The sequence below is a fragment of the Cetorhinus maximus genome, chromosome 19 (assembly GCF_964194155.1).
Source record: "Cetorhinus maximus chromosome 19, sCetMax3.hap1.1, whole genome shotgun sequence".
Lineage (NCBI taxonomy): Eukaryota > Metazoa > Chordata > Chondrichthyes > Lamniformes > Cetorhinidae > Cetorhinus > Cetorhinus maximus.
The window spans coordinates 19062189-19085450 of NC_135897.1; the positions used below are offsets into that span (position 1 = coordinate 19062189).

The 23262-nt window shown below is 43.3% G+C and overlaps 1 protein-coding gene across 1 annotated transcript in view; it reads right to left on the minus strand.

Moving 5' to 3' along the window:
- Positions 1 to 8767: 8767 nt before the first annotated feature.
- klhl24a (kelch-like family member 24a) overlaps positions 8768 to 23262 on the minus strand; it is a 29089-nt gene continuing 14594 nt past the window's right edge. The window contains exons 4-7 of the mRNA XM_078563547.1: positions 20030 to 20148; positions 14647 to 14835; positions 13699 to 13887; positions 8768 to 10656 (exon numbers count right to left, since the gene is read on the minus strand). Coding sequence (XP_078419673.1) covers positions 10459 to 10656; positions 13699 to 13887; positions 14647 to 14835; positions 20030 to 20148 — 695 coding nt within the window. The 3' untranslated portion in view covers positions 8768 to 10458. The remainder of the gene's footprint in view (positions 10657 to 13698; positions 13888 to 14646; positions 14836 to 20029; positions 20149 to 23262) is intronic.

Below are 23262 nucleotides of genomic sequence, written 5' to 3' on the forward strand. Positions count from 1 at the left end.
AACAACTGTCATAACCTATAATTTTAAGTGTTATGTTTGAGATGCAACTCTAAATTCAGGAATCATACCGCCAGTTCTCTAGAGGCTTTATATTAAGCTAACTGAAACATTTTATTAATTTACACAAGTTAAATGTATACACATGGCTACAAATTACTACGATCATAACTTTTAATAAATTCCCAAACTAATCTCCATTAAGGCAACAGCAACCCATAGACCCAGACACCAGGCAAAACAATTTCACCGTACCAATTCAAAATGAGGTTCTTTTCACTTTGGTTCCTGTGGAGACAGTTGGAGGCTTACAGCTGCTTTTGATCTCACATTGCCTCTGCTCTGCACACACAAAACTGCTGAGGTTATACCTAGCACAGCCCATTGAATGTAAATTCTCATTGTATCGCCAGCCTTTTCTAACAATAAAACTGCTTTCATAGTATCAATTTTATTAGGAATATAAACATATTGCTTGGTATCTGCTAACTAGGTGTTAGTTTTCACCTCACTTCTTGAATGTTCTATTCAAAAAATGCAAATGCACTCTATCTCTCTGTTTTACATATCAAAACTAGTACATTTAAAAGCACCCAAACTAGCTGATTTTAATCCAATTATGACACACCCACTGACTAAACCGCTATTTAAAAAAATATATTTTCCAATAATATATACATTAATCGCTTCATGACATCACCTTTCAGAGGAACATGAGAAAATACAGGCCTGGAAAACACTCTGTACTCTGTTTGGCTGGTCGCATCAGCAAAAACCCTGATTTTACCCCAGTGTGAGTGTGGGGCTGATGAATCAAGCTTGCCCTGTCTTGCCGATGTGAAGCTGCTATCATTTTAACTCTTAGGTTACAATTATATAGGCCAGACCCAAATACAGCATCAGTGACATCAAGCCAACAGGCAAGAGTTAGGCAGGTGCTGCATGAGGCCACAGCCAGGGTCACATGGAAATATGAGTTTGCCACCCAATAATGAGGTCCAAAGTGAGTGTGGGAGGTGGAGGTACAATGAGCCAACAATTCTTTGTGGGGCCTGGAGAATCATGGAGGTGCATTCTTGTTCCTCCTAGCCTACAAGGAGACCTTAAAAAAAATGTAAAGTTTATTTATCTTCTGCCACTAGATCCACTTCCTGACTGCTTCCCTGAGTACAGTTGGTGCAATCTATGCAGCTCTCAATTAAAATGAAGCCTCAGTCTGAATGAGGTCATTGTACTGTCACATTTACATTTTAATAAGGCCCTCGCCTGCTTGAGATGAAAGGCTCATAGGCTAGTCAAAACACGCCTGCAAAAATGGCACAGACTAGATGAATACCATGCTGTCTCAATTTTAACCACCTGGATGCCCCATTTTTGTCAGACATTTGGAGGTGGAGAGCATGCAGGAAGCATGGTAATATCCTTCATTGCCCACTTCCTCAAATATCAATCCGATTCTCCATTAAATTTACCACACTATCTACCTCCATAGAAATTGATCGCCCACATTCAAAACTCTTTGCATAAAACAGTTAAGTAGAATCTATCTATGCACTGTCCATCCTCTGTGCTTGGGCATGTATTATTTGGTTCTAGGGTTCATGGCAATCTTGAACAGGTATTACTGAAAAAAGAGACATGCTGTTGAAGCTTTTTGTCTTGCATTCATCAGGCAGATGCAAGAATACCAAATTTCAAAGGAAGCAACAATTTATACTCCATGAGAAAAGTGTGGTTGGCAAGTCGGCTCTGCTTGGTCAAGGTGTTGCCATGGTGAATGCAACAGCGAGCTATTGTTCCCCCATGCTTTTATTTAATTCAGAACTTCAATGCTGGTGCGATGCCAGGTACAGCACGTAGGCTGTGCATCCCAATGACTAGCAGATTGTATCAAACAGCATGTCCCTTCAGCTGTTTGCAATAGTCAGAGTACCAGTCATTCCCAACCAATCAGTACTTGCAAAACTCAGAATATAGTGTCTAACATTACATGTGATTCTGCAATTGGGCAGCACTTGCTGGGCAATTCCAAGTGTGCTAAGAATTACACTAACAACCAATTTAAGATTATCAGTTGGGCTCGCAATACAGCTCTCTTACACTTGCTAGTAGCTACAGATATACAAATACAAATTGCCTGGCCTCTGCAGGCAAAAGGAATATGTCCAGACATGGTGCCTTTTTTTAATTAAACAAAAGCATGGGGGACAATAGCTCCCTGGTGCTGCGCTCTTTCGCGCATGTGCACGAAAGAGCGTACTCATCTCTCTGAGGCTAAGTGCAGCCTCAGGGAGATCGGCTTTACTTTCAACAATATTAAAAATAGAAAAAAAAATTTCTCACATCACCTCATGTGACAATGTCACATGAGCTGGGACATGTTCATAATTTCCATAACAACTTTATTAAAATTTTTAAAACCCTACATGAAACCTCATCCCGCCGGTGGATGAGGTTTCATGTTTTTTCTAGTTGCCGCCAGGGCTCCTGGCCTGCCCGCCAACCTTAAGGTCCTTTAATTATTTAATTGATCATGTCAATGGCTTCAATTGGCCATTGACAGGTCGGCGGGCACGCAGCTGATTTTGCTGTGCCCCCGCCTTCCTGAAAATTTAAATGGGGCGTGGTGACATCGGGAGTCCCGCCCAACGTCATCCCGCGTCATTTTATGCATCGGCGAGCAGGCCCCGCCCCCGCTGGTAAAATCCTGCCCAATATGTCTGTCTTTTCAGCAATACCCAAGTTCTGTACTACTAAGCGACTAATCCTGAACATATTAATGGGTAGTAAACGCAAATAGATTATAGAGGACTCTCCCTTGCCATTTTCATCTTCCATATGAACAGTTGTTGATCTGCAAGGTAGGGTCAGAGGGACGTCACCTTATTTGGATATTGCTGGTAGGTTTCCGCACCAGTAGACGTGCATCTTGAGAGTCCACCTGGTCCTATTTATCAGGGAGCCAAAACTCACCAAATCTTTCGTCAGTCAATGCTATGCCTCAATGCGTGACTGGGGAGATGCTGCAGGGAGGAAGATTTTAGATTCCTGGTATATACTTAAATGCAAGGAACCGAGTGAATAAGGCAAATGAGCTGAGGGTGCAGTTGGAAGTATATCAAAGCAATCATTGAACATGGTTTGAAGGAGGGTAGGAATGGCAGTTCAAGCTTCTTGGTTACAGGGTTTTCAGATGGGATAGAGAGGCGGGTTAAATAGGAGGGGCGGTCACCAATGTATCCTCTAATTTCCCTTTGCTGTGTCGCAGTCTGTTTCTTGCACTTACTGCAAGGTTCCTTTAAGATTGCCACCCGGCCACTTAACAGCCTCAGTCGGCCTCCAGATGGGAAGGCCGCCCTCGGCTTTCCCCACCCTTGACTTAAGGTCAAGGAGGGTGTCAGGAAGGTGACAGGCATCACGCCCTGGCGTTTCCTTCCTGATTCTACAGCATCACCCCCTCCCCCGCCTTCCAACCTGCTCTGAGGTGGGGTGGAAATTAAAACCTGCCCATTTATATGGTGCAATACATTGACACAAACATAGGACGTGCGAAAAATAGCTTGATGAGAACAGAATTTTTATTAAAGTCACTAACCTAAATTGCATACACACAGTAAGAAGTAATTTACATGTAACAATCAGTATTATTACACGCAATCACAGTTGGTACTGCATCACTTGACGAGTGATGCCACTTGGTGAACTAGTGAAACGTGGACTAGCTCTCCAATCAACACTCCTTCTTTTGGATTCAGAGAAGGACACTCCCACAAACACCAACTCAAGAAGGAAAGAAAGACACAAGAAATATATTTTATGTAGGTTGAAAAATCCAGCTTGTGGCAATCATTACAGGACAAGAGAAAAAGACTAGACATTGATAGAAAGGAGCACAAATCTGGAAATTCTCATGCAAACTATTTGAATGTTACAATCCTTTTCTGTTTTCTTGCTCTCTTTCCAATTTGCTTTCTCTCCTGTCCCCAGGGGATCACTTGCACTACGGCAATGGCCCAGGCAAGTTGGCCAGGGCCTGGCAGGCAGGGTTCTGCCTGGGCTCATTCAAGAGTTTCCTAGGGTTGATGTGACCACCATTGTTCTCTCTCCATTCAGAAGCTCTTTGTTTTCACTCACTACAATGCACAGAATCACCAAAAGATGCCCATCAAGCATTGTTTCCATTATAAAAGCTCTCTAATTGATCCCATTCCCCTTTCTTTTCCTATATATTGCCAATGTTCTCTTTATACATATTTAAATCCTTTTGGGAAGTTACTACTGAATCTGCTTCCACCACCCTTTTAGGCAGTGCTATCCAGAACATAACCTCTCACTGCATAAAAGAACTTATCTCCCCCCACATCCTGGTTGTTTTGCCAACTATCTTAAATCTGTGTCTTCTCGTTACCGACCCTCATGCCGATGGAAGAATTTTCTTCTTATTTGCTCTCTCAAATTCCCTCAAATTTTAACTGTAGTGTTTGTTTTAAAGTAATATTTTAAAATGAAGATCAAACGTAATGACGTCAACTATCGTTACTGCATTCCATATAAGAGCTTCCGTGGTGCGCACTGTCCCCATTGGCCAGTCCCCTTTGCAGTGACTGTTAACTGTGTCTCAGGACCAACTGTCTGGCATCACTGATGCCCAAAGACAACAACAACAACAACATGCATTTATATAGCACCCAATGTAAAACATCCCAAGGCGCTTCACAAGAGCGCAATCAAACAAAGAGTTGACGCTGAGCCAAAGGAGAAGACGTTAGGATGGGTGGTCAAATACTTGGTCAAAGAAGTTGGTTTTAAGTAGAGTCTTAAAGGAGGAGAGAGATAAAAATGAAGAGGTGGAAAGATTTACAGAGGGAATTCTGAAGCTCAGACAACCGAAAGGATAGTGGAAACCACACAGTCGAATAACTCAACTCACTATAACTTTCAAACATTCAGGGTCACTGTCAGAATTCCATGTAGTGGTATATTATTATTAAACCAAGTTTTCTATACATTTCATAATTGTGATCAAGTTTAAAAAATGTTACACCATCCTGGATTCAAATACAGTTTGTTTATATTCAGCTCGTACTGTACAACATAAGCATAAAACAAAAGTAAAGCATTCTTCTGTCTCCAGGACAACCCAAATATTACAAAAATAACACAACCACTTTACAATTATTTAATTACAAAAACGATATGTCAGCTACACAGCATTAAAAATGTCGCATCTAGACTGAAAATCATTCACTCACTGCTCCTCACATACAAACTCAAAATCATGAAGCAGGTCAGGTTCCCACCAAACGACAGCACTCATTGTGTAGGTCTGTCACATTACATGGAGAGAATACTATTCGGGTGGTGGGTAATTTACAGGTTAAAATCTAACCAAAGGGCTTAGGTAGTTTATATATATCTATATATATATAAAAAATGATATCTGGCAGTAAGTTACAGGCTAGAATCTAATTGACGGGTCCCCAGATTTTGTAACAAAACCATATAACAAGGAGTTGGAATGTTTCTAAACCTCTTTGATTGGGATTGCAGCTTTAAAAGTAGCTGGCATCTACTATGGCTGCAACACACACTTTTAGCTCTTGTGTTTTCAAATAATGTACTGGAGGGTCTGCTCACAGATTTAGCGACTCCTGGAGTGTGTGCCAGCCACAATTGCGCTGTACATCAATCACGGCAATAGTTGATTTACCTTGTAGATCATGCATTAGTCAGGCAGAATGCACACAGCAATGTACTGTTCACAATGGGGATCAAAAGAGCCCCCCCCCTCCGCCCGACACATCCTCTCTTCCTATATGGCTGGTACACAGCACACCTCAAAAAAGTGGCAACATTCATTCAGCATGATAGTTCTGAAGAACATACTTAAAGAATAAATAGATTTGTTAATAAAGACACAGCTTACAACAACAGAAAACTTATAAATACTTAATCCAATGCAATCCTGAGTTGGTGATGAGAATGACTGCTCATATAAAGGGCATTTTCCCTGTTAGCCATGGTAGGTCTGTTTTCAGTTCAGGATTGCAGGAATACTGGGCAACTGCAGTCATTAGTCAGATTTCAGCTGTCTTAGGGTCCATGAGTAAAACCTCTTTTGTGCCACATCTCATCGGCTAGCGAAGAAGTTGCAGTGAGATCTCAGTAATACTTTTCTGTCGCACCGCCCTGTGGAGAGTTTGACCACAGCAGAGTTTTCGCTCTCACTTTGGCTTTTGCTCCATCATTGGTGGATATGAGAAACACTGGCAGCCACCTTGCTGTATGATTTTAAGTTGCGAGTCATATACCTGAGCCTTTGGATTACGCCAGGAACATAAACACAATATAAAAATAGCTCACTGTGTCTGCCACAAGGGCTGGAGTGATGACTAAGTGGCATTAATATTGTTCTTTTCCTACCCATTTTCTTTCTGTCCATCTCTCTCTTCCTGTCTTGCACGCTTTCTCATTCACCTCAGCGCCTATCTGGCTATGGGAATTCCAAGGACTTTCCCTCGCTAGTAAGCAAGAGAAATCAATGCCTTTATTGACACAGGCCTACACCAGCATTCCAAGCAACAGTGAACGTTCCTCATTGGGGCCTAGGATGAGCTATTATTGTGTCTATATCCTTGGTTGAACTCAGAAATGGAGCAGAACCCTGGCTTATGAATAACATCACAGAATTTCTTTCTCTCCCTCTCATGCCTAATGCTTTCAGTTCCATAGTCTTGACCTAACTGGCCCTCTGTGTCCTATCTGTCCTGTCACAACTGAAGGTCCCATACCCTGTCCAACTCCTTATTGGCAATGAGGGACCCATCCCTCTGATTAGCTGATCATCTGGGCTGGGGGGGTCCACCTCATTGATCGGCTGATCATCCAGGCTGAGGGACCCACCCTTCTGATTGGCTCCTTGTCCAGACCAAAGGACCCTCCCACTAACAAGATGGGCGTTTTATTCCTATTCAGGAATTGCTTCCTCCCATGGTAGCTTTTCTTTGGTGAACAGATAGGAAACTGAGGCCAGGCTGGCTGCTTGCTGTGGCTGCAGTCTTTCAAGGTTGATATTTAAATTTGGCCCCCGTGACCATTCATACTCTGTCATTTACACACCAGTGCAATGCTCACACTGAAGCCAGCTCTCAGGATCTCAGTACTTCCTCAGTGAAGAACTTTGGACTGTTTTAGGTCTCCAACCTCTGCTCCCTCAGCAAGCAGTGCTTGCTGATACAGTGAAACATAGGTACAGACAGAGAGATGTAGTATTTACAACAGTCCTTTAACTTATAAAAAAACCAAACTATTTCATATAAATGCATCAAATAATTAATTCACATGAAGAGCAAATAAAAACTCAAGTCACCAACAGACCCAACAAAGTGCATTCTGGGTGTTTCTTTGACGTAACTGGTGGGCTGAGGAAAAAGGCAGAAGGATTCTGGGTCATGGGGTGAAGGCCAGGACACACATATCCTTACTGGTTGTAGGGATAAGCTAATCCACTCAGATAAACACAGACATTAACTTGGCAAGGTTTCTGCCATAGGTAAAACTTTGTGCCTTGCATGTTTCAGATTGGTGGCGGACATCTTAAATGTCTCATAGTCAGGGTGGATATGCAGGAGTTGTGCAAGCTTTCTGGGCTGTTTGGGAGGGGACACTGACCGGATTATCCAAGATTTGTTGACCTCTTCCCTAATCAGAATTTTTTGGTGCATCCTTGCTTAACAATGCTAAATTAATCCCATTTAATAGAAGAAATAGCTTGAAAAGTAAAGATTTTCTCCCTTTGAAAATAGATCTGCGCATAAACCAGTGCTAATGTCTATTCCACTGATCATTCACTCCATTCTGATCACTTTGGAGTCTACCTATTTTCATCCAACCCTCAAACCCACAGGCTCCTTGAATCACTTTTCAACCCGTAATGTCCTGGTTTTACAAATCTGAGATCCAGAGCTGTGATCATTTTAAAGTTCACAGTGCTGCAGAATTTTAGTAACCTTATTGCATTTACAATTTTTTTTCTCAAAAAAGGTCCCATGCAGGATCAGGAAATTGGAACGCAATAATTGAGTGATTTACAACAATTGAAATGAGTTAGGTCTGATTGAGATACCGTACATTAGATCACTGAATACCATAAAGCATTCACCAATCCTTTAATTTCCTCAAAGCTCATACACATTTAAACATTATTGCAAAATTACCCTGATATTGTGACTTTTATTATGATGAAGTGCTGGAAAGTTCATGGGTGGGTAGATTGTGACTTTGTGCAATAGTGCGAAATGAGTGATTGTGAATCAGCAGCTTGTTTCACATCGCTCTCCACTTTTATTTTCATTGACTCCATTGGAGATAAAACAATGGGAGATTTGTAAAATGGGCTTACAAAATCACACAAAGTCAGGATCTACCCTAAATGTGTGTGAAGGCTGGATCAAACCTGGCTGTAACACACTGATCCATGGCCCGGCAACACTCATTGTTTGAGTTGATACAAGAATAGCCCCTTGTTGGGGTTGAGGTGGGGAGGGGGAGGGGATGCCACAGAGCTGCAAGTACCTTTGTACACACAACCCGCTCCACCCAACCAAGTTGGAAATGCTGCAATGGCATGTTCTTCTCTAAGGGACATTAACATCTTACATTAATATGTCATATGGTTACAGCTCACTCATGCAATGATGCAGGGTCTAAGTGCACAATCTGTTGTTCAAGGGTTGACAGTCAGCTCCACAGCTTTCCATTTTCCTTTTTTGGTTTCTAAAGCTTCTATTTCTCATCCCGGTAGTTTGTCCTGTTACATACTTTCTACATTACTGGGGAATAATTCACATACTATCTAGTAAAGGTACATATACATGGTATATATAAACCACATACTGTATACATATATAACCCACTCAGCAGGGTATATATACACAGTATATAACCAACTCAAACTCTTCATTGTATGGAAAATAACCCATATAAATTTACTTCAATGCACCTAACCACTGTTGGATCGATGATCTGAAGCCAGGAGTCCAGTTAGGCCTGACAAACCAATTTCCAGGAGTGTAACTGTGGGTCTCAGGGTTCAAAGTAAAGCAGCTGAGATACTGCCTATGCAGCAGTTTTTGTGAATATCAACACTGCGGCACTATTCATTAGACTGTGATCTGACCAATCCAATCACTTTAAGTATGTTCTCATGGTCTCTGGTTGCAAAGTCAACTCACTGAGTACATAGATGTGATCGACTGAACAGTGCATATATCCAAATGCCTGCACAAACCCTATTCACACCAATACTTAGGCAATGAAACCCAGAAGGCATATGCCCTGCAGATCAATTTGAGCTGCTCTAAGTGACAGCAGGCATGCCTCCTTAAAACCCACCCATTGCCACTCCTGTCATTATCCTGGCTGAAGTATTTCCAGAATGAAATGCAGCAATCCCTGTGCATTTGGTGTTAGTGCATCATCTCTGCAGTCAGAGAGAGACACTCCAGGAATCCGAAAACTTAGTTTCGACAAAGCAAAGACGTTTACAAGGTGTTTGAGGACATGATAATCCTAAGAGATACGAACTGGAAGGATTGCATTCTGGTCTCAACACATGGGACCACACCTCATTGAACCTGGCCTCTGGCCCTGATGCTCTTTGTAACCCAAGGCAACCAGCATCATGGTCTCATGCAGTCCATTTCAATGACTTCTTTTGAGTCATGTGCAAGGGTTAAAGAATTTGCTCCTCGTAGGCTTCAGTAAAGACTAAGCAGTGAAAGAGGAGGACATTAACCAGGGGCACTTTTACGAGAAGATAACTACCACAGTTCCACTTTACTGCGGCGAGGCCACATAGCAGCCACTGATCGGTATCAAAGTGACATAGATGCTCCGATATGAAGGTCTCAACTCTGAGCTTGGAAAAGACCTCAATCTCTATGGTTCCAAGGTGCCTCTGATTGACTCAAACAGAAGGCTTCTGCTTCGATTTCAGCTTCTGGACTTTGTTTCCTGAACCTCTAACTATGCCAGAAAGTGAACAGGTTTTTTATATATATGTTTTTTTCAAAAAATAAGTACCTTCTGGAGGATGATATTGGTTCCTAAGGTATTACATTGTGGCACTAAACGCACCACTGGCAGTCCAGTACCTAGCCATGGTTATCTGAGGGATGTGGAAATATGTGCAAATGGCATCATTTTGCCTGCAATGCCACAGCTTTGGTATGTTAGTCACTGCGACCTTAGCGTTACACAAAAAAGAGATTGTTGATCTATAACTCTATTGTTGCAATAAAAATTTAAAAAACAAGGCTCGATGTTTGGAAGAATATGCTACATAAAACAATTGTCTAATATAGAACCTGCAGAGGCCGACTCTGGTCTCTCCATAGGAAGTTATAGCGTGGTTGTGCCTCTTTGCCACTCAGTATTGGGTGGGTGCTGGAGATCCCTAGCTCAGGGCCTGTACTTCTCATTATATCTGTGGATTGTCACACAGCCATGGTAGGAGATTGGCCTGGGCATGGCAGCCATTGCTGTGATGATTCCTGTGGCTGGGTCGTAGCACGTAATAGTGTCAGTAGCCTCTCCAGTTTCCTTTCTGCCACCTAGGATGTAGACCTTGCCGTTACAGACAGACATGCCGCAACTCTCCTGCGTGATGTAGAAAAGAAGAATTTGTATCAGAAACAAGTATATAACAGACTAATACCCTTTGGTATCCTCATTATCTATTACTGGGGTAACGGCGAATGCATCAACAGGTAACACTGACGCTGTGCAGTCTGGTTTTAACAGTATTTCTTATTATTCCATCTTTCAGTAAGATTAATTTTTGAGCTCAGTATAGCAGCAACTAACTCCCAATTGGTCATTGGATTTCCTGAACCAGACAATATCCGTGGAGACACAGTCAAGAACAGGGTGCTGGGGGAGGGGTATTGAGTGACGGTTTGAGGAAGCCAGATTAACAGCAGTAGACATGCAGTCTGTAACATAAGGTAGGATCATAGAGTCATAGAATGATTACAGCACAGGAGGCCATTCAGCCCATCGTGTCTGTGCCAGAAATAACACAATTAGTCTCACTCCCTTGTCTTTTCCTCATAGCCCTGCAATTTTTCTCTCTTCAGATAATTATCCAATCATCTTTTGAAAGCCACAATTGAATCCAATAGTTACTTGATTTGTAATCCTCTCCATTTTTCAATACAGGATGTAACATTTTCTAACTTTCAGTTCTACGGTGCTATCATTGATCCAGTGAGCATTGAAAGTACTGGGGGAGAGGTTACTAAGCGACAGTGTGAGGGAGCTGGATTAACATCAGTAGAGATACAGTCAGTAACACAGGGTGCTGGGGGGAGAGGGGTAACTGAGTGACAGTGTGAGGGAACTGGATTAACATCAGTAGAGATACAGTCAGTAACACAGGGTGCTGGGGGGAGAGGGGTTACTGAGTGACAGTGTGAGGGAGCTGGGTTAACATCAGTAGAGATACAGTCAGTAACACAGGGGGCTGGGGGGAGAGGGGTTACTGAGTGACAGTGTGAGGGAGCTGGATTAACATCAGTAGAGATACAGTCAGTAACACAGGGTGCTGGGGGGAGAGGGGTAACTGAGTGACAGTGTGAGGGAACTGGATTAACATCAATAGAGATACAGTCAGTAACACAGGGTGCTGGGGAGAGGAGTTACTGAATGGCATTGTGAGGGTACTGGATTAACATCAATAGAGATACAGTCAGTAACACAGTAACCCCTTTCCCCAGAACCCTGACTGACAGTGGGAGGGAGCTGGGTCAACACCAGTAGAGATACAGTCAGTGACACAGGGTGCTGGGGAGAGGAGTTACTGAATGGCATTGTGAGGGAACTGGATTAACATCAATAGAGATACAGTCAGTAACACAGTAACCCCTTTCCCCAGAACCCTGACTGACAGTGGGAGGGAGCTGGGTCAACACCAGTAGAGATACAGTCAGTAACACAGGGTGCTGGGGAGAGGAGTTACTGAATGGCATTGTGAGGGAACTGGATTAACATCAATAGAGATACAGTCAGTAACACAGGGTGCTGGGGGGAGAGGGGTTACTGAGTGACTGTGAGAGGGACATGGATTAACACCAGTAGAGATACAGTCAGTTACACAGGTGCTGGGGAGAGGGGTTACTGAGTGACAGTGTGAGAGACAAAAACAGAAAATGCTGGAAAAACTCAGCGGGTATGGCAGCATCTGTAGAGAGAGAAACAGAGTTAATGTTTCAAGTCCATATGACTCTTCTTCTGAGCTAAAGAGAAGTAGAAATGTGGAATTTATACTGTTTAAGTCGGGGGGGAGGGGTGGCTGGAGCAGGTGAAGCAAGGTAGGAGGTCAGCGATAGGTAGGGGCTACGGAGAGATTGACAAAGATGTCATGGACACAAGACAAAGGGAGTGTTAATGGTGGTGGTGAAGGCTAAAGAAGGTGCTTTTAGTGGCCTAAAGGTAAGATAGTAGAATGTGTTAATAGCAGATCAAGGGTCAGCACTCTGTGAATGAACAACATGGAAGGTTGGGGGGTGGGGAGGGGAGGTGGTTAAAAATGATTTTAAAAATGAATAAATGAATACAAATAAATACATTTAAAAAATAAAATAAATAAAAATAAATTTGAAAAAAGGATTTAAAAAAGGGGTAAAGATAGAGGAGAGACTTCATGGTCTGAAGTTGTTGAGCTCAATGTTAAGTCCAGAAGGCTGTAAAGTGCCTAATCGGAAGATGAGATGCTGTTCCTCCAGTTTGCATTGGGCTTCACAGCAGCACTGCAGCAGGCCAAGGACGGACATGTCTGAGAGAGCTGGATTCACATCAGTAGAGATGCTCCTGTTTAATCTCAGCAGCTTTGTCCCACACTGGGCTCAGTAAAACACTCAAAACAAATATATTCTAAGAAATTGAATAGAAAGAAAAACACAGAATTGGAAGGAGACGAAGGCTTTAATAATTTACTGCAGCTCTTTAGAATAATTCATTAGCTGCTATTGAAGGCATTCCTCACCGATTCTCTCTCTGTCTCTCTCTCTCCGACCATCTGTTTGTCCATCACTCTCTGTGCCTGTCTGTTCCTCTGCCCATGTGTCTCTCTCTCTTTCCCTCTCTTATCCAGTCTTGTGTGCTGTCCCTCACACAAATATAGACAGTCAATAGTGACAGGCTGATTGCCCGAGGCCCAGCCTCATCTTGTCCTTTCGCCTCCCACAGCATGGGTTCCCTGCTTAATGATCAAAGGGGCCATGGCTGAGCTTGCACTCCTTAACCCTGGAATTTGGGCTATTTTCTGTTTCAATGTTTTTGGCACAGACTGGGAGCAAATACAAGTAAACTCTGAAATGTATATCCTTGATATTCTTAGTGATGAAAGGAATAGTTGGAAAATCAAAGACAGGAGGTCTCGAATTTCCTGCTTTACACTTCCAGCATTCACTAGAAGCACTGAAGCAGGAAATGCCATTCATCATACCCAGTTCTATTGCCCTACTGTCCCCTGGCTGATATCAGCTAATTCAGCACAGGAGGAGGACAGAACTGAGGCCAAACCACCCAGTAAAAAGCAGCTGTACCTTTCTATTTCTGATCATTTCAGGAACAGCAAGATCAGCTGACATGGTGGAAACTTTCACAGTGGAGGTGCTGAGGAGGGTTTGACATAGTCACCTGTCTGCTGAAGGTATTCACCACGTGCATCCAGTAGTCCTCCACTGGGTCATAGCAGAAGATGGACTTGGTCAGACCCCCGGCCACATATATGAGATTGTTCAGGGACACTGAGGTGATGCACCGTTTAGCAACGGGGATGGGCGCTCGCAGCAGCCAAACATTAGTGGTTGGGTCGTAACACTGAACCTGTCAGAGAGCAACAGGGAGGTCAATAAATACACCAATGGTCACTGTAACGAACATGAAAATACATATAGAGCTATTGCAACAAACACAAAAATAAACACATCGGTATGTAACCAGCATTCAAAATACATGGGGGCAGTGGGTGAATTCGCCCCTGAAGGCCCCCGAAACACCCGGGAAAATTCAATCACAATGCGACCAATTAGAGAAAAGTCATCTCCATACGTGGAAGTGACAAATTCTGTCAGGAGCTGCTTCTCCAATCACAGGCTAGTTCCCTCCCACGCTTGCTGCTGATAGACTTACCTGCAATTTTTTTATTCAGCACTGGCATGGCCAACATTTATTGCCCATCTCTAATTGCCCTGGAGAAGGTGGTGGTGTGCCTGAGTAGCTTGCTCGGCCATTTCAGAGGGCAATCAAAAGTGAACCACATGACCTAGAGTCACATGTAGGCCAGACCAGGTAAGGAGAGCAGGTTTCCTTCTCTAAAGGACATTCAAATTCAATTGATTAAATTCAAATTCCACCAGCTGCCATGGTGGGATTTGAACCTATGTCACCACAGCATTAGCCTGGGTCCCTGGATTACTAGTCCTGTGACATTACCACTACTCCACTGTCTCCCTGAAGATGTGTGAGTCTAGACGTGGGCATGATATTTTTAAAAATTATAAATAAAATGGTGATACACCAAACACCAAATGCATGAGAGGCAAGACTCTTTCATCAGGGATTCTATCCATATTTGGTGCAAACCTTATCAGAGCATGTGTTGTCATCGGGTCCTCCTCCAATCACGAAGAGCTTACTGACACAGCTGACGACAGCCGGTGAGCTGACTGCCTCTTTGAGCGGTGCAACCTCGACCCAACGGTTGGAGAAAGAGTCGTAACACTCCACACTGCTCAATCGATTCTGACCATCATAACCTCCCACAGCATACACCTGGAGCAGGGCAAAGTAAAGAAAAACTGCTCAAGTCAACAGAGAACTTTCAAAGTAGCTTTCACCATGTTCCTTTAAAAAACGGGAATGTGGGCCTTGGTTCTGTACCTCAAATTCCAATTCTTATTTGACGCAAGTATTTAAAAAGGGTCCTTGGTTATAAGGCTACAGCTATTAGTAAATGGATCGCACTTACTGCTGGTGCACTCAACACTTAGGCAAGCATTTTTCACAGCTGCACTGGGCAGCCCCCAATGATCCAGTACTATGGGAGAGGGAGCTTGTGTTCCCATATTTCAGATGAAGGTTTCTATTCTAGTACTGTTGAGTAAGGAGCTCTTCTTTAGGTACTATTGGGGAGGGAGCTTGTGATCTGGTACTGCTGGGGAGGGGATTTGTGTTCTAGCACAGTTGGTGAGGGGACTCATGTTCTAGTACAATTGTGGTGGGGGCTCCTGTTCCAGTACAGATGGGGAGGGAGCTTGTGTGCTGGTACTGTTGGGGAAGGGGTGTGTGTTCTAGTATAAGTGTGGAGATAGCTCCTGTTCAAGTACAGGTGGGGAGGGAGCTTGTGTGCTGGTACTCTTGGGGAGGACTCTCATGATCTATGAACCCTAAAGATTTTACCGTTTTGGACCTTGGCTCACTGGATTCTCATGGCACAGTTTACAGATAAGGATGTCATCTTGTTACATTTTAATCTGCTTACTTGTGCCCTTACCCACTGGGAAAGTTGGAAACAGGTGCGAGCATATCCTCTTTCCTACAAGTTAAAGATAGTGGAGGTGAGGTGCCTCACAGTGTATAAATATCATGGGGTTAGAGGGGGGGTTGTCATGGCAATGCACGCAGCAGCACCATGTGCTACATCATCAAATGACTACATCACCGTAGTGTCAAATATCCTATAATTTTAATTAAAAAGAAAACACAACCACATATGTCAGTCCCAGTGGCTCAGTCTGAGTGATATCTGTGTTTATATCCAGTGGAAAAATGGGGAAAAGGCAGGGAGTAGGATGCAAGCAGATAGATCCAAATGAAGAGTTGAATGGCCTCCTCATGCACTGTAGTTTCTTTTTAACCGAAGGTTTCCAACAGGAAGAGCCAACAAGGCAGTCATAATTTATTTTAATGGATTTCTCTAATCTTCAAAGTAAAGAATGTAAGGGTCCCTGTCCACTCAAACCCATCAAACATTCCCCAGTCAGATACAGAAGGGGTTCGATATAAGATAAAACTCCTGCTGCACTGCCCCATCCGTCAAAACGTTCCCTGTACACCAGGTAGTAGGAAATACTACAGGGCTGAGAACAGAGACAGGATCAACAGAACAAATGAGGGACTGGGAGACGTCTGAAAGACAAAGACAATGTATTGTCAAAACAATGCAGAGAGAGACTGAGGACTGTCTGACAAACAGCCAAAGCTAAGCAAGGTAGGTAAGGATAAATTTGTGCGTGCTATTGTCTAAAGTACTCATACATTATTTTTAAAAAAGCTATCATTATTTTTTTAAGCCATGGTAACCGGTTTGAACTAGTTGGTGTTTCAGGTTTACATAACCCACGTCACTGAAAGAACCCAGAATATTCCAGGTAATTTAACACATATGATTGGGTGATGTAGTAGCCTGTCAGGGAGCCTCTGGCATATCTGTTGCTAGGTGTTGAGGTTCTGCTTTCAAAAGTTAATTGCCTCCTGCCTCTTCACTTTCTGTACCTGCATCGGCCTGCTCACGACAATCTGCGAGGACCTTGTGCTGCTTTTTGAACTAGGATCAGCACAGGTTAACCTGCAGGTTAAAAGGACTGGGAGGAGAGTGATCTGGGAGCAGTGGACAAGGGCGGGCTACTCATTTATGGTCAGCTCCGGGGTCCCACTTCACAACAGCACGTTTTAACCCTCTAATGCCTGCTTGGTGACCCTGCTATTACTTTCCCAACAGGAACTGCAGATGAAGGGGCCGATTTTGCAAGCATGGTTTAAGTGGTCAGTGAATGGCAGGCGACACACCTGGGCAGATGGTGGTGCTGGGTCTTCTCCTTGAAGATGGTATTGGACAGTTAACCAGATAGTGAAGGAATGGAGTTACATGTATGCCAGACAAGTTAGGGGAGGCACTGAAGGACATTAGTGAACCAGTTGAGTTTTAATGACGAAACAATAGCTTTCCTGACCTTTTTTTCCTGGTGTCAGCCATGAATGAGCAGATTTATATGTAATCTCACAATTCTGTAGGATGAGATTTGGAATTCCAGGTTTCTTGACTTGCAATTCTGAACCATAACCACCATGTTACCCTTTAACCCAAAGAATAGTGAGAATGTGGAACTCACTACAACTGGGAGTGGTTGGAATGAATAGTATAGATGCATTTAAGGGGATGCTAGGCAAGCATATGAGGTTGAAGGGAATAGAGGGTTACAATGATAGATTTAGATGAGGAAAGATGGGAGGAAGCTCAAGTGGAACATAACCTCTGGCATGGACTGAATGGTCCGAATGGCCTATTTCTGTGCCATTTATCTTGTTTAATGTATGTGATGTTACAGTACCTATCCTAATCACACATTAACAGTGAGAAACTGCACTCAATGGGAGCATGGGTCAAAGATTTGATTCCCCCTTCAATGCAGCTTCCCTAATGGTGATATGGGTTCACTGGATTTACTTGTGAGACGGCAGCAGAAATTAGGGACTAATAAGAGACAAGGATGACAAGTTAGCCTTACGTAAAACAAAATTCTTTTCCCATACTCTACAGGTGAATCAAGGAATGTCATCTTAAACATCCATCTTCCTCCTACATCTGTCTACAAGATGCACTGCAGCAACTCACCAAGGGTCCTTCAACAGCACATCTCAAACCCATCACCTCCTCCAGCTAAAATGAAGGCAGCAGGCGTAGGGGACACCACCACCTCCAAGTTCCCCTCCAAGTCACACATCATCCTGACCTGGAATTATACTGCTGTTCCCTCATTGTCACTGGGTCAAAATCCTGGAACTCCCTCCCTAACAGTACTATAGCACTTTCACCATACAGAACTCACAGATTCAAACTGGTGGTGCACAGTTAATTTTGTTGTCACCATTTGAAAAGTATTTGCCTAAGTGTATAAGTCTCTTTTCCCACTCCATATAACTCCACATTCCACTCCAGGATTTGAGCACAAAAATCAAGGCTGGTGTTCCCGTGCAATACTGAGGGAGTGCTGCCCTATCGGAGGTAAAAGCAAAATACTGCAGATGCTGGAAATCTGAAGTAAAAACAAAAAATGCTGGAAAAGCTCAGCAGGACTGCCAACACTGTGGAGAGAGAAACAGAGTTAATGTTTCCAGTCCACATAACTCTTCTTCAGAGGTGTTGCCTTTCGGGTGAGATGTTAAGCTGAGGCCCCCATCTGCCCTCTCAGATGAATCTTGGCACTATTTTGAAGAAGAGCAAGGGAGTTATTCGCATTGTCCTGGCCAATATTTATCCCTCAACCAATATAACCAAAACAAATTATCTGGTCATTATCACATTGCTGTTTGTGACTGCCAACTGTTTCCTACAACAGTCATTACACTTTTTTTTTATTCATTCACGGGACGTGGGCTTCGTTGGCTGGGCCAGCATTTATTGCCCATCCCTAGCTGCCCTTGAGAAGGCGGTGGTGAGCTGCCTTCTTGAACTGCTGCAGTCCATGTGGTGTAGGCACACCCACAGTGCTGTTAGGAAGGGAGTTCCTGGATTTTGACCCAGCAACAGTGAAGGAATGGTGATATATTTCCAAGTCAGGATGGTGAGTGACTTGGAGGGGAACTTCCAGGTGGTGGTGTTCCCATGTATCCACTGCGCTTGTCCTTCTAGATGCAACTGATCGTGGGTTTGGAAGGTGCTGTCTAAGGAGCCTTGGTAAATTCCTGCAGTGCATCTTGTAGATGGTACACTGCTGCTACTGTGCATCAGTGGTGGAAGGAGTGCATGTTTGTGGATGTGGTGCCAATCAAGCGAGCTGCTTTGTCCTGGACGGTGTCAAGCTTCTTGAGTGTTGTGGGAGCTGCACTCATCCAGGCAAGTGGGGAGTATTCCATCACACTCCTGACTTGTGCCTTGTAGATGGTGGACAAGCTTTGGGGAGTCAGGTGGTGAGTTACTCGTTGCAGGATTCCTAGCCTCTGACCTGCTTTTGTAGCCAAAGTATTTATATGGCTAGTCCAGTTCAGTTTCTGATCAATGGTAACCTCCTGGATGTTGATAGTGGGGAGTTTAGTGATGGTAATGCCATTGAACGTCAAGGGGCAATGGTTAGATTCTCTCTCGCTGGAGATGGTCATTGCCTGGCACTTGTGTGGCGCGAATGTTACTTGTCACTTGTCAGCCCAAGCCTGGATATTGTCCAGGTCTTGCTGCATTTGGACATGCTTCAGTATCTGAGGAGTTGCGAATGGTGCTGAACATTGTGCAATGTTCAGCAAACATCCTCACTTCTGACCTTATGATGGAAGGAAGGTCATTGATGAAGCAACTGAAGATGGTTGGGCCGAGTACACTACCCTGAGGAACTCCTGCAGTGACGTCCTGGGACTGAGATGACTGACCTCCAATAACCACAACCATCTTCTTTTGTGCTCGGTATGACTCTAACCAATGGAACGTTTTCCCCCAATTCCCATTGACTCCAGTTTTGCTAATGCTCCTTGACCAGAAACTTGGTTGAAAAGGTGAGTTTAAAGGCAGGTGGAGGTGTTTAGAGAAGGAATCCAGAAAGGTAGGCCTAGGTGGCTGAAGACAATCCCATGATTGGAGAGAGGCTGCACAAGAGACCAGAGTCGGAAGAATACTGAGTTTGGAGGGAACAGAGGATTGTTACACTGGAGGAGGTTATAAAGATAGTGATGGTGGGGGTGGTGAGGTACAAACTGAAAACCAATAATGGATCATCTGATCTGTGCTGTACTAGTCAGAGCACATTCCACATAGCTGTCAAAGAAGCTCGTTCAGAGCTGTTTTTAAAAGAGGCAGGTTCAATTAATTATCATTCACTACAACATTAATTTCTTTGAATTATCATGTCTTTTGAATTAACTCTGAAATTGCATTTAATCAAAAAAGACAAGTGTATTTGAAAAGTGTTTGTTCTTTTATTTGGTGTTTAGCTAAGTTAGAGTTAAAAATCCTGGTTGGTTTAAAATCTCCTGTTACCTTGCCAAGAAGGACAGCCATCTTGTGGCGCCACCTGCCTTTGTTTAAACAGGCCACTCGCATCCAGATGTTCAGCTGGGAGTTGTACATCCACACATCACGGCTGTTGATTCTGCCACCTGTTAAACACAAAGTGAGAAAATAAACACCAGGCTTGAGGTTTGGTTGGAAATAGAGTTTGTGCTATCTTTTTACTGCCTTTCAGCTTCAAGTAAAGACTGATTAGAAATGGCCTAGTCACTATCATTAGCCTCAGGCCTTAGTTTGACTGGAGAAGGGCCTTTGCCAGGTTTTTGATGTGTCCATGGGCTCCATCTGAACTGCAGATGAAACCTATGTTAGGTCTCCATTATCCATGGAAGAAGTAAAAAAGATGATAAGAAACATTATATAATCTTCAAGGATTACATTCAGTTGCAAAGCTAAAGATTCATAGTGGAATGCATTTTTGAGCTACATTGTCAGTAAAACATTAGGTCTCCTTGGGAAAGACCGTCACCAACTATCAGCACACTGAGCAAAAGGCTTCACAACTCTTCTGAAGTACACTGGAAATGTTCAGTTCGTTTTTCCAGACTTTGGTTTGACTAGTATAGGGTCTCTGTCAGAGTTTCACTTATGCCAACCTAGAAAACAAGCAAATGCTGACCAACAGCTACAAACAGCTGGCAACTCCCTCCTTTCAGCAGTAGGTTTGCAAATCTAAATGTATGAAGGCTGAAGGGAAATCCAAAAGTTAAAGATGCAAATATTATGGTACTTCTTTGTTAATATTTCCATTTCTATTATTCATGATTAATTACTTCTTTGTCATACTAGTTAAACAGCTGCTACTCCTGCTGACATTCGCCTTCCTCATTCCTTCAGTTAATGCTGGCAATCTCCCTTCCCCCTGCCACCCTAAGGCCCTGCTCCAAGCCGCCCACCTCCTGCCAACAAAGCACTGATCCTAGCTTCAGTCCCTTCCCTTCTCCCCTTCCTATTATGCATCCATGGGTCCCTATACTTAAATCTATTTACGCCCTATCTGTTTGCGGGATTTTTCGGCCCCGACACCAGCAAGCATCGTTGTGAGCAGGATGGGAAAATGTGGAGAGCCGTTCCAGCTCTTCAAATTTTCCTGTCCCTACCGCGATGATGTCTAACAATGTCGGGGCCAGAAAATCCTGGCCATTGATAATGATTTCCCCCTTCCTTCTCCATTTCGTTTTCCTCTTTTATCTACCCTTCACTGCTTTCTAACTCTGTCCCTTTCCCTATCATCTACTCCCTCTTCCCTTCACCTCCTTACAGTGTATTAGTATCTTCCCCTCAGATTCTGAACCTTCTCTGTTACCTCGACAAGGATTCTCTTCCGTCCTCTTGACATCCACATTATCTGGGCTGCACCCATCGATGTTTGGTGTGTAAGGCACTAGATAGGCCCCGCAGCTCCTCTCAATATTCTGACAGCTGGGATTCCCATCCTGTTCATAGAGGCAGCAGTTCAGGTCATCTGTCTATTAGCCAGTAGATTCAGGATAGAGGGACTGGGGCTGGATGGGTCCCGGTTCCACTGATCTGTTTAGCACATGCTAACACACTCACCATACCCCCAAAATATATGTTAAATGCGAATGGTTAGCATCCATTAAGGCCAACATTAATCTTTATTAATGTGCCTAATCCGTCCTTTAACATCACCAAATGGTGATGGTCATTTATTCATTTGCCATTTGGAGAATCATGTTGTGTAAAAACGGCCCTGTTTGCTTTCAAAACAACAGTAACTAGATTAAAGAATAATTCATTGCCTATAGTGCACTGTAAAGCTGTTCTGAGGATGTGAAAGGTGCTATAGAAATATAGTATTTCTCTCCAGATCCCTAGGCCTCAGGCTGACTGGTCATAAGGCCTTAATTCCCAGGCCCATTTCTGTTAACTCTGATGTGCTATCTGTGCACCTGAGTTTACAATGTTGAGCCCAATCTGCAGCCACAGCTTTACTTTCCCACGTTATTATTTTCCAAAGCCCATTGTGCTGTTCCTGATTCAATAGTGATTCCTGTCCTGAGGTAAAAGCCTCAAGTGGGATTTGCGACCCTCATTTATTTTGCCTGATTCCAAAACGTTTCCTGCTTGTGGAGGTAACATACCCTACCTCATTGTGAACCACTTGTATCATGTCAGGATCTGATTCAAGATCAGGGATACATGGTTCATATTTTGCAGAACGATTGGAACTTGACTGTTCCTGTAAACAATAGCAGTGCTAATACATCAATAACCTTATGTACATTGCTACTCTGCAGACATACTGTTTTATCAATTCTATCTTTTCAAAGTTGTGTACCTAGCTTCTCCTCCCGCTGCCCTTTGTCATCATCACTCTCTCCTCATAAGACCCACCCTTACCCCTCAGCACTTGCAAACATCTGCCATGGCTCACTGCGGATGGTGCACTGTAATATCAAGCCCCACTGTTCCTCGAGCCATGGCAAATGTGAAAAAGTTTGATCAAACCATCAGATTTCCCCAATTCTACCTAGTTGTTTAATTTAGGCTAGCAGAATACAAGCACCAGGTTTGTAAACTTAATAAGTAAATAACTGTTTCTTGAAAAAACTGTCATTAACCAGTGGCAAAAGAAAGAAATATGAACTGCTAATTTCTAGCTCTATAACCTAAACTCTACCTCTTCTTAAATTCTTATACACACACATACAAGACACATAAGACACACAAAAACATGGATTTTAAGGATGGGATAAAACAGCTCAATTGCACCAATCCAGAGTATAGGATTCGATGGGTTGATTTTGATCAATGTCTTCCAAATTCCTTTCAGTTCTTGTTGATGACATGAGGTGGTCTTCCAGCACTTTCAGTATTTAGTTCACTGGTTGAGCACTTGCCTTTCGATGTCTCTAACAGTGATTTTCCCTTTTGCCTCTTGACAGGGGTTTTCAAAGAGAAAGCAGGTTATAAAAATATGAGGAGAAAAAGCCAGCTAGCTATTATTGTGGAATTATTGGAATCTTCCACACACAGGAGAAAGAGGTTTTAGGTCTTGTTCCTTTCAGGCTAGGAGCTATTCTGCTGCACTGCTTCTCACATAAAACCTGGTCACCTGGTCAGGAACCAATTAAAACGTTGTTGCCAGGCAGCTCCCTTGGTTCAGGACTCCTTTCTGGTACCATCCTGTCTTTCATGGCACACTCTGTTCCAGGACGGCAACATTGTATATATCTCTC